Genomic DNA, 12,775 nt, shown 5'->3' on the forward strand with positions numbered 1-12,775 from the left:
GTAATAGTGTACATTAGTACCAGTAAAACATCTTCCAACCTCACTCTGGAAACATTGTGAGGCAGTCTCTATCCTTTACTGTGCACTGTTCCCATCCACTTTGCTACACATGGCTCCCCTGACTGTCAGAGAGTGTGACACAGGCAGTCCTGCAGGTCATCTCTGCTGCCTGTCAGAGGGAGAAGCTGAGGCTGAATCGACAGGGCTGCTGCCTGCCACTGAGCCATATCAAACCTACACAGCTCAAGCCCAGTCAGCTCTTCAGACCGGCCAGTAACACTGATAGTACGAGGTAACACTCCCATTCCTCCTTTACACACACCAGCTGTCAGAGCTGATTACACACACACGAACGCACACACACGAACACACACACACACACAGTCAGGGATGAGGTTTTGCTCTATTCCTCTGACCGCACTCAACTCTGCTGTCCACTCCAATCAGCAGAGAGGAGCAGAGGTCTCCATGCAGGCAGCACAGGTGGCAGACAGAGGACAGGAAAGGAGGGAGGAGAGGACACCTGGGGATCCCAGGCTTTTAACACAATGGCTGCGACCAAAATGGCACCCTGTGCCTTTTAGAGTGCACTACGTTTGAACAGGGCCCATAGGCCTCTGGTCTAAAGTATTGCACGATAGGCTGCCATTTGCGACACATTCAAAACAACACCCACGCCTGTTCATCCCACTGACCAATCACTCATTGTGTCTGCAGACTACCAGGCAACGGTACCGCGTTGACCAATAGCACGATATCAAACTCCAGTCAAATCAAATCAAAATAACAGGATGAGCGTAGCCTTGATGTAGTCAGCGTGTAACCTCCGTTAACCTGCTCATTAGAAAGGATCAGCTTTTATTAGCGGTAGCATGCCGGCTTCCTGTAGCTGTGAGGCTGGCTTCCGCTGAGATAAAAGCATTTTTCAAATTCCTGCTAATCAGGGTGTAAAAGCGTTCCCGCAGATAGAACTGGTTTTGCTTCCACTAAAGCGGGCAGAGCTAGGCAGACTGACTGAGCCCACACAAAGGCAACAACGGCCAAAGGTTCAGATAATTGGAAAGTTTGAACTCTGTATCAAACCTGATAATGAGGGGAAAAGACATACTTGTATGAAGCCCCGTTAATGTCCCAATTTGCAATCTAATTTAGGCAAGAACCCATCAAGGAGAGAGCTCTGCACTTTTTTAGGACTTTATCAAGCAGTGGTAAATGCAATTTCATTTCTCATTGTAAATGTAATAGCTCGTCTCAGACAAGGGAAATACCACCAACAGGAGTGTGTAGCAGATTGCTGACATCAATTTGAATAGTTCAGTTGGCTCTCTCAGTGCCAGATAGATAGACAGAGGGAGGTGTGGGGGCTGGGTTGTGTTCAGAGCCTTGACAGAAATGGCAGTCAGTCTGGGATGTGTAGGAGATCAGATAAAACTATGTAAGCGCACCCAGCTGGTGTCCATCATCACCTTCTCAACGACCAGGCAGGCAGCACAGAAACACAGAGAAACCTGCTCTCAATTCATCACCGACAGCGGCTCCCAAATGCCCCTGGTCCATAGTAGTGCACTATGTAGGGAACAGAGTAGCCTTGTTTCAGGTGGTTTCATGAGGATCACCCAGGTGAGAGGGCTAGAGGAACTATCAGGGAGACAATGGTAACATGCTTTAGATACAGTATACTACCAGCACCAGACCAGTCTGACATCTACTACTCTTCAACTACTACCTACATCCTACATGGCTTTATTCATTGGTAAGCCTGTATAATACCTTACTTAGTGTACAGACCAAGCTGCTATCGCCTTACTATGGTGCAGTGGTGGTGTTCAGTTTATTATGCAGCAGAGTGAAATCTTATTCATTCTAACGACTTCTTCTGCATCTTTCAGTAACATCAGTTCCCACCTCTGCAAAGCAGCGCAGTCCCTAACTTACGCTTAGTCTGACCTTTCCTCTGTAACAGATCAATATTCCTTACAAATCCCAAGCACACAAAGGGCCTGTCTGCCTGCCTGCTGCATGCCATTAGGTGAGAGGACAGTCTGGCTCTCTGATGAACACTGGAATATCCATGGTTAATACTAAACACTAGGCAGGAAACTCATACAACTGCAGCAGCTAGCTAGCTATAGCAACCTACAACATACTGTACATCCCAAATGGCACCCTATTCCCTACATAGAGCACTACTTTTGACTAGAGCCCTATGGGTTCTGTTCTAACGTAGTGCCCTATATAGGGAATAGAGTTCCATTTGAGATCCAGACAAAGTCTTCAAAGAGGGAGCGAGTGGACGGGTTGTTTAAGGACATTCTCAGATTTCCCTTTGAAAAGTGACATTACGTCTTCCTCTTTGTGCTCCAGGTTCAGTGTGATCTGAAAGCCATTGAGCAGGATGACAGACATACTGCTGAGGTGTGTGTTGCCACCAGCTGGTGAAAGACTCCTTTAAACTCCCCCGGGAGCTGTTAACCCCCCTGTTCTGTTCTCCTGTTCTCCTTCGATCAGCTCCACTGTTCTCCCCTGAACAGCAGCGACATTGCAGTGACATCACACCTCTCCTGTAGGCTGCTCCTAGTTGGACACACCCAATCATCAATCAATCAATGACTTTCCTTTCCCAGGAAACGGTTCCCCCTCCTTCAGCCCAGTGTGTGTGAGTGTGCGCGTGTGTGTGACCTTGCGTGCGACCGTGTTTGCGTGTGTGAGTGTGTTACTGCTGCAGCATCAGGGGAGTCCTACCTCTGAGAATCTCTTTAACATCACATTACCAGTGTAGCTTTCTTTCAACAAGGACAAGCCAATGCCTCGTTTCTGTGTGCTTATGCATCAACTACTGCAATTAAAATGTCTCTATGTGAGTATTTCTCTAAAATGAGTTTAAGTTTGCACTTGTTTATGCTCTACTTTCCCCTATGATTCAGATAACTGAACGGAGGAGGGGGGAAACGTGGTGTGAGCTGAATTGTAAATGTGCCGTGCACTGTGAGTTTGTGCCCTGCAGGCAGGCAGCTACAGAGGGAGGAGGGGGTCTACAGTGTGTTAATAGGTAAACAGTGCACAGTGTTGGGTCTGAGCTCCACACTGCTCCCTACATGAGGCCACAACTCTGGAACACCCCTCAACATGCTGATGCTGCAGAAAGGTCAAGCATATTCAACTATGTATTAGGCCACTGATAAATAATACAATTATGGACTTAGTGATTTTGTTTTGTCTGGTAGTAATAATAACATGAATGATCTGATGTTTCCAAAACCAGCTTATTTACAGCTTCGAGGAAGGGAAGGAGAGAGAGACTTTTTACCAACTTAATGTACCATGGTGTGCCATCACAGCAGCAAGATGTGTGACCTGTTGCCACAAGAAAAGGGCAACCAGTGAAGAACAAACACTATTGTAAATACAACCCATATTTATGTTTATTTATTTTCCCTTTTGTACTTGAACTATTTGCACATCATTACAACACTTTATATATACACATAATGACATTTGAAATGTCTTTATTCTGTTGAAACTTTTGTGAGTGTAATGTTTACTGTAAGTTTTTATTGTTTATTTCACTTTTGTTTATTATCTATTTCAATTGCTTTGGCAATGTAAACATATGTTTCCCATGCCAATAAAGCCCTTAAATTGAAATTGAATTGAGAGAGAGACAGCGAGAGAGGAGAGAGACAGAAAGAGAAAGACAGAAGAGATCAATTAACTTTTTTTATTTGATAATATCTTAAACCCCAGAGATAATTTCTTAAACACCAGAGATAATTTCTTAAACCCCAGAGATAATTTCTTAACTTAATATTCAACACCAGAAAACAACTGCAGGTGTTAATCAAGATGCTGTGTTGTCTCTTCAGGTTGTGTTGTGTACAACAGATGCCATAGCAACTCCATCGCAACTCACCTCCATAAACTCTGGGTAGACAACAACAGATGCCATAGCAACTCCATCGCAACTCACCTCCATAAACTCTGGGTAGACAACAACAGATGCCATAGCAACTCCATCGCAACTCACCTCCATAAACTCTGGGTAGACAACAACAGATGCCATAGCAACTCCATCGCAACTCACCTCCATAAACTCTGGGTAGACAACAACAGATGCCATAGCAACCCCATCACAACTCACCTCCATAAACTCTGGGTAGACAACAACAGATGCCATAGCAACCCCATCACAACACACCTCCATAAACTCTGGGTAGACAATAACAGATGCCATAGCAACCCCATCACAACTCACCTCCATAATCTCTGGGTAGACAATAACAGATGCCATAGCAACCCCATCACAACTCACCTCCATAAACTCTGGGTAGACAATAACAGATGCCATAGCAACCCCATCACAACTCACCTCCATAAACTCTGGGTAGACAATAACAGATGCCATAGCAACCCCATCACAACTCACCTCCATAAACTCTGGGTAGACAATAACAGATGCCATAGCAACACCATCACAACACACCTCCATAAACTCTGGGTAGACAATAACAGATGCCATAGCAACCCCATCACAACACACCTCCATAAACTCTGGGTAGATAATAACAGATGCCATAGCAACACCATCACAACACACCTCCATAAACTCTGGGTAGACAATAACAGATGCGGAATAAAGCAGCTTCTCAATCATTTCATTATTTTGACATTGTGTTGGTTAGACTCTTTGACTTTCTTCAAGATGACATTGTGTTGGTTAGACTCTGGTTTTCATCAAGATGACATTGTGTTGGTTAGACTCTTTGGTTTTCATCAAGATGACATTGTGTTGGTTAGACTCTTTGGTTTTCATCAAGATGACATTGTGTTGGTTAGACTCTCTGGTTTTCATCAAGATGACATTGTGTTGGTTAGAGTCCTAGTCTGTCTATCTGGAGATGGTTTAGAACAGGGTTCCCCAGCTGGCAACCCGCGGGCCGAATGGTTTTATTTGGCAACTAAAATGTTCTGAGAACAAAATATACTGCTCCAAAAAAATAAAGGGAACACTTAAACAACACAATGTAACTCCAAGTCAATCACACTTCTGTGAAATCAAACTGTCCACTTAGGAAGCAACACTGATTGACAATACATTTCACAAGCTGTTGTGCAAATGGAATAGACAACAGGTGGAAATTATAGGCAATTAGCAAGACACCCCCAATAAAGGAGTGGTTCTGCAGGTGGTGACCACAGACCACTTCTCAGTTCCTATGCTTCCTGGCTGATGTTTTGGTCACTTTTGAATGCTGGTGGTGCTTTCACTCTAGTGGTAGCATGAGACAGAGTCTACAACCCACACAAGTGGCTCAGGTAGTGCAGCTCATCCAGGATAGCACATCAATGCGAGCTGTGGCAAGAAGGTTTGCTGTGTCTGTCAGCATAGTGTCCAGAGCATGGAGGCGCTACCAGGAGACAGGCCAGTACATCAGGAGACGTGGAGGAGGCCGTAGGAGGGCAACAACCCAGCAGCAGGACCGCTACCTCCACCTTTGTGCAAGGAGGAGCACTGCCAGAGCCCTGCAAAATGACCTCCAGCAGGCCACAAATGTGCATGTGTCTGCTCAAATGGTCAGAAACAGACTCCATGAGGGTGGTATGAGGGCCCGACGTACACAGGTGGGGGTTGTGCTTACAGCCCAACACCATGCAGGACGTTTGGCATTTGCCAGAGAACACCAAGATTGGCAAATTCGCCACTGTGCTCTTCACAGATGAAAGCAGGTTCACACTGAGCACGTGACAGACATGACAGAGTCTGGAGACGCCGTGGAGAACGTTCTGCTGCCTGCAACATCCTCCAGCATGACCGGTTTGGCGGTGGGTCAGTCGTGGTGTGGGGTGGCATTTCTTTGGGGGGCCGCACAGCCCTCCATGTGCTCGCCAGAGGTAGCCTGACTGCCATTAGGTACCGAGATGAGATCCTCAGACCCCTTGTGAGACTATATGCTGGTGCGGTTGGCCCTGGGTTCCTCCTAATGCAAGACAATGCTAGACCTCATGTGGCTGGAGTGTGTCAGCAGTTCCTGCAAGAGGAAGGCATTGATGCTATGGACTGGCCCGCCCGTTCCCCAGACCTGAATCCAATTGAGCACATCTGGGACATCATGTCTCGCTCCATCCACCAACGCCACGTTGCACCACAGACTGTCCAGGAGTTGGCGGATGCTTTAGTCCAGGTCTGGGAGGAGATCCCTCAGGAGACCATCCGCCACCTCATCAGGAGCATGCCCAGGCGTTGTAGGGAGGTCATACAGGCACGTGGAGGCCACACACACTACTGAGCCTCATTTTGACTTGTTTTAAGGACATTACATCAAAGTTGGATCAGCCTGTAGTGTGGTTTTCCACTTTAATTTTGAGTGTGACTCCAAATCCAGACCTCCATGGGTTGATAAATTGGATTTCCATTGATTACTTTTGTGTGATTTTGTTGTCAGCACATTCAACTATGTAAAGAAAAAAGTATTTAATAAGATTATTTCATTCATTCAGATCTAGGATGTGTTATTTTAGTGTTCCCTTTATTTTTTTGAGCAGTGTATATATATTTTTTTCCCATGGTTGGAGATAAAAGACTGTAAAAACAGCAGGAAATCAGCTCCAAGTAATTTTTATTTTGAAATCTGTTCCCAAGTATTCCCACGCATAATAGAGAGTAGTGATTATATACAAATGTAAACAAGGTTTTAAATTATTATGTTTTAGTCTAATATTATATCTGTTTGGGCTTCTTGCGGTCAGTTTGCAGTCTACTAATGATTAGTAATTATGTTCCGGCCCCCCGACCATCCACTCCAGAAACAAAACGTCCCACGACTGAATCAAGTTGATGATCCCTGGTTTAGAAGTTATTTATTTTACCCCTTTTTCTCCCCAATATCGTGATATCCAATTGGTAGTTCCAGTCTTGTCCCATCGCTGCAACTCCCCTAGAGAGCCGTGCGTCCTCCGAAACACGACCCTGCCAAGCTGCACTGCTTCTTGTCACACTGCTCACTTAACCGCCTCATGGGTCTCCCGGTCACGGTCGGCTGTGACACAGCCTGGGATCGAACCCAGGCCTGTAATGACGCCTCAAGCACTGTGGAGCAGTGACTTAGACCGCTGCACCACTCAGGAGGCCGGTTTAGAAGGTTTTACCTGTTGACGGGGCTGCTGTGTTCTGTGAGGGCCACCAGCAGCTTGAGAGCGTAGACTGGGATTGGGTCTGGCTCCAACAGGAGAGATTCATACCTGTACAACACAGGAGAGACATCAGCCACACTTTATATGGATAGCTATTTGGGTAGTCCCCTACAGATAGGTTTAGGGTCTAGTTAGTTCAACAGATTGTTGATAGGTTTAGGGTCTAGTTAGTTCAACAGATTGTTGATAGGTTTAGGGTCTAGTTAGTTCAACAGATTGTTGATAGGTTTAGGGTCTAGTTAGTTCAACAGATTGTAGATAGGTTTTGTGTCTAGTTAGTTCAACAGATTGTTGATAGGTTTAGGATCTAGTTAGTTCAACAGATTGTTGATAGGTTTAGGGTCTAGTTAGTTTAAACAGATTGTTGATAGGTTTAGGGTCTAGTTAGTTCAACAGATTGTTGATAGGTTTAGGGTCTAGTTAGTTCAACAGATTGTTGATAGGTTTAGGGTCTAGTTAGTTCAACATATTGTTGATAGGTTTAGGATCTAGTCAGTACAACAGATTGTTGATAGGTTTAGGGTCTAGTTAGTTCAACAGATTGTTGATAGGTTTAGGGTCTAGTTAGTTCAACAGATTGTTGATAGGTTTAGGATCTAGTTAGTACAACAGATTGTTGATAGGTTTAGGGTCTAGTTAGTACAACAGATTGTTGATAGGTTTAGGGTCTAGTTAGTTCAACAGATTGTTGAAGAGAGGAGAGAGAGGAGAGTAGAGAGGAGAGAGAGAGGAGAGAAGGTAGAGGAGAGAGGGTAGAGGAGAGTAGAGAGAGAGAGAGAGAGAGGAGAGAAGGTAGAGGAGAGTAGAGAGAGAGAGGGTAGAGGAGAGTAGAGAGAGAGAGGAGAGAGGGTAGAGGAGAGTAGAAAGAGAGAGAGAGAGAGAGGGTAGAGGAGAGTAGAGAGAGAGAGGAGAGAGGGTAGAGGAGAGTAGAGAGAGAGAGAGAGAGAGGGTAGAAGAGAGTAGAGAGAGAGAGGGTAGAGGAGAGTAGAGAGAGAGGAGAGAAGGTAGAGGAGAGTAGAGAGAGAGAGAGAGGGTAGAGGAGAGTAGAGAGAGAGGGTAGAGGAGAGAGAGAGAGAGAGAGAGAAAGAGAGAGAGAGAGAGGGGGTAGAGGAGAGCAGAGAGAGAGAGAGCGTAGTGGAGAGAAGAGAGAGGGGGGAGGTGAGGAGAGGGGAGATGAAAGAAAGTGTAGGGGAGATAAGAGAGAGGGGAGAGGATAGGGGAGAGCGGAGAGAGCAGGGAGAGAGGGTAGGGGAGATAAGAGGGGGGAGGAGAGAGAGGGAAAATGTAGAGAAGAGCAGAGTGATAGAGAGGGTAGAGGAGAGAGAGAGATGCAGGAGAGAGCATACTCACTGTGGAAGAAGGGCTTCTGTAATGAGAGTCAGTAGTCTGCCAGTTGAAGAGTTGCACTCTCTCTCTCTCCTCTCCTCCTTCCTCTCTCCCTCCTCCACGGCTTCTTGGCTCAGCAGCAGCAGTGTGATCTCTGACAGAACCCGCAAGCTGACGATACGCCACTCCACTACAACACAAAACAGAGCACAGAGCATGTAACACACACACACACACACACACAATTATTGATCCATGCAGACCCTCTGCAGTGAGAGAGCTGATATTTACCTTAAATACAAATCAAAACATTTACTACAATACCAAACACATGCAGTTGTGGTTAACTTTAGACCAAGGGCCTTGCTGTGTGCCAGGCTAGATAGGGAACATTGAATTAACTTTAGACCAAGGGCCTTGCTGTGTGCCAGGCTAGATAGGGAACACTGAATTAACTTTAGACCAAGGGCCTTGCTGTGTGCCAGGCTAGATAGCGAACACTGAATTAACTTTAGACCAAGGGTCTTGCTGTGTGCCATGCTAGATAGCGAACACTGAATTAACTTTAGACCAAGGGCCTTGCTGTGTGCCATGCTAGATAGCGAACACTGAATTAACTTTAGACCAAGGGCCTTGCTGTGTGCCATGCTAGATAGGGAACAGTGAATTAACTTTAGACCAAGGGCCTTGCTGTGTGCCATGCTAGATAGCGAACACTGAATTAACTTTAGACCAAGGGCCTTGCTGTGTGCCATGCTAGATAGGGAACATTGAATTAACTTTAGACCAAGGGCCTTGCTGTGTGCCATGCTAGATAGCGAACACTGAATTAACTTTAGACCAAGGGCCTTGCTGTGTGCCAGGCTAGATAGGGAACACTGAATTAACTTTAGACCAAGGGCCTTGCTGTGTGCCATGCTAGATAGGGAACATGTAATTAACTTTAGACCAAGGGCCTTGCTGTGTGCCATGCTAGATAGCGAACACTGAATTAACTTTAGACCAAGGGCCTTGCTGTGTGCCAGGCTAGATAGGGAACACTGAATTAACTTTAGACCAAGGGCCTTGCTGTGTGCCATGCTAGATAGGGAACATGTAATTAACTTTAGACCAAGGGCCTTGCTGTGTGCCATGCTAGATAGGGAACACTGAATTAACTTTAGACCAAGGGCCTTGCTGTGTGCCATGCTAGATAGGGAACATGTAATTAACTTTAGACCAAGGGCCTTGCTGTGTGCCATGCTAGATAGGGAACATGTAATTAACTTTAGACCAAGGGCCTTGCTGTGTGCCATGCTAGATAGGGAACACTGAATTAACTTTAGACCAAGGGCCTTGCTGTGTGCCATGCTAGATAGGGAACATGTAATTAACTTTAGACCAAGGGCCTTGCTGTGTGCCATGCTAGATAGGGAACATGTAATTAACTTTAGACCAAGGGCCTTGCTGTGTGCCATGCTAGATAGGGAACACTGAATTAACTTTAGACCAAGGGCCTTGCTGTGTGCCATGCTAGATAGGGAACATGTAATTAACTTTAGACCAAGGGCCTTGCTGTGTGCCATGCTAGATAGGGAACATTGCAGAATGGGCACGTTCCAGACTGCCTATCTATGTACTTAGATGTTAAGCATGGAGAGCACATGACCCAGCCGTTTCCTTACCGTTTTTACTGAAGGCAAGAGAAGTCAGTGGAGGAAGAATGCAATCAACAACCTTGAAGAGATAAAACAAAAAAAATAACATAAAATAAACAACAAATAAATATAAAATAAACAAACGTAAAATAAACAACAAATAAATAAAACATAAAGATCAAATAAACAACACATAAACCTAATATAAAGACAGTATTTCCATTTGACTCCTATTATACATCACCTACAAGTCATTTATTCATCACATGCAAATGTATAATCATGTCTTTTCTTTAAAACATATTGTCTATTAAAGCTAGGAGCAATGAAATCGAGCACTTGTGTGAGCACTCCCAATCTCTATGTAAATATGTTGCCCCTGTCCTTCGATCATAAACACCTGATGTGAGCACTTTTTATAATAACAATTGGATCCATCCCTATTATGATGAGGACTATTTCCATCGAAACAACAGTAAACGCTCTGTTCTGTTCTAGTCTATTATGATGAGGACTATTTCCATAGAAACAACAGTAAACGCTCTGTTCTAGTCTATTATGATGAGGACTATTTCCATTGAAACAACAGTAAATGCTCTGTTCTGTTCTAGTCTATTATGATGAGGACTATTTCCATAGAAACAACAGTAAACACTCTGTTCTGTTCTAGTCTATTATGATGAGGACTATTTCCATAGGAACAACAGTAAACGCTCTGTTCTGTTCTAGTCTATTATGATGAGGACTATTTCCATAGAAACAACAGTAAACGCTCTGTTCTGTTCTAGTCTATTATGATGAGGACTATTTCCATAGAAACAACAGTAAACGCTCTGTTCTGTTCTAGTCTATTATGATGAGGACTATTTCCATAGGAACAACAGTAAATGCTCTGTTCTAGTCTATTATGATGAGGACTATTTCCATAGAAACAACAGTAAACGCTCTGTTCTGTTCTAGTCTATTATGATGAGGACTATTTCCATCATAGAAACAACAGTAAACGCTCTGTTCTGTTCTAGTCTATTATGATGAGGACTATTTCCATAGAAACAACAGTAAACGCTCTGTTCTGTTCTAGTCTATTATGATGAGGACTATTTCCATAGAAACAACAGTAAACGCTCTGTTCTGTTCTAGTCTATTATGATGAGGACTATTTCCATAGAAACAACAGTAAACGCTCTGTTCTGTTCTAGTCTATTATGATGAGGACTATTTCCATAGGAACAACAGTAAATGCTCTGTTCTAGTCTATTATGATGAGGACTATTTCCATAGAAACAACAGTAAACGCTCTGTTCTGTTCTAGTCTATTATGATGAGGACTATTTCCATAGAAACAACAGTAAACGCTCTGTTCTGTTCTAGTCTATTATGATGAGGACTATTTCCATAGAAACAACAGTAAACGCTCTGTTCTGTTCTAGTCTATTATGATGAGGACTATTTCCATAGAAACAACAGTAAACGCTCTGTTCTGTTCTAGTCTCAACAAGGATGTAATCTAAACAGGAGACAACATTAGAATAAGAAGCCTGAGGTGGGTATAAAGGATGTACTGTGTCTCGATGGATCCATCCCAAATGGCAGCCTATTCCCTATATAGTGCATTACCCTCGACCAGAGCCCTATGCGCCCTGGACAAAAGCAGTGCACTACTGTATAAGGGGATTGGGGTGCCATTTGGGATGGATCCATTGAGCACCTTTGTTGTTTATTAGACTATATCCATCAAAAGAGACTGTTGTGCTTTGCTGTCGCCTATTTCCCACTATATTCTGTTTAGCACATATTCTCCCTCCGCCGTGCAAACTGTTTTTAGGTGTCTGTCTGACTCAGAAGAAGCTTTTCTATCAGGCAACAGCCAGTCAACAGTATAAATAGATATAACTAAAAACAGATGACTAGATCTGATATTGCTGTGGTTCACCTCTGCAGAGAGCTTGTTCCAACAATTTATTTAACCTTTATTTAACATGGCAAGTCAGTTTAGAACAATTCTTATTTACAATGAGTCCCTAACCCGGCCAAACCCGGACGACGCTGGGCCAATTGTGCACCGCCCTATGGGACTCCAAATCTCGGCCGGATGTGATACAGCCTGGATTTGAACCAGTGACTGTAGTGATGCCTCTTGCACTGAGATGCAGTGCCTTCGACCACTGCGCCACTCGGGAACAAAAGGAAACATTAAACTGTGTGTGTATATGTGTGTGCACTCATGCATGTGTGTGTGTGTATGGCCGCTGACAGACAACGCTCAGCAGAATCTAATGACTTGTGGCAGACATGTCATTCACCTTTCTTCTCATGTTACTCAGTATGAGAGGAGCTGCTCTTCTTCTTCACAGGAACATCAAGCCTGTCTGCGTCCCAAATGGCCCCCTATTCCCTTTATAGTGCACTACTTTTGACCATGGCTAATAGTATATAGGGAATAGTGCCTGGCCCAGCTCCTTCCTGTAGGTCCATATTCATTACCCAGTCTCCTCAGACCAGACCAAGGCCCAGCTGCACTCTGCTGGAGCTCCTCTGAGACAGCACAACTGATGGTCTGCTGGCCTGACAGTCTCTCTCCAACGCCATACATGATTACTCCAAGTCAACCCCCCATGCCAGGG

At 44.5% G+C, this 12,775-nt stretch overlaps 1 protein-coding gene across 1 annotated transcript in view; it reads right to left on the reverse strand.

Annotated features, from left to right (window-relative positions):
• LOC115177145 (serine/threonine-protein kinase ULK4) overlaps positions 1-12,775 on the reverse strand; it is a gene marked incomplete in the record, with an annotated part of 153,428 nt that overhangs the window by 13,301 nt on the left and 127,352 nt on the right. The window contains 3 exon segments of the mRNA XM_029737692.1: positions 7,144-7,236; positions 8,539-8,704; positions 10,179-10,230. Of these exon segments, the coding sequence (XP_029593552.1) occupies positions 7,144-7,236; positions 8,539-8,704; positions 10,179-10,230 (311 nt within the window).

This window comes from Salmo trutta, chromosome 37 (assembly GCF_901001165.1).
Source record: "Salmo trutta chromosome 37, fSalTru1.1, whole genome shotgun sequence".
Classification (NCBI taxonomy): domain Eukaryota; kingdom Metazoa; phylum Chordata; class Actinopteri; order Salmoniformes; family Salmonidae; genus Salmo; species Salmo trutta.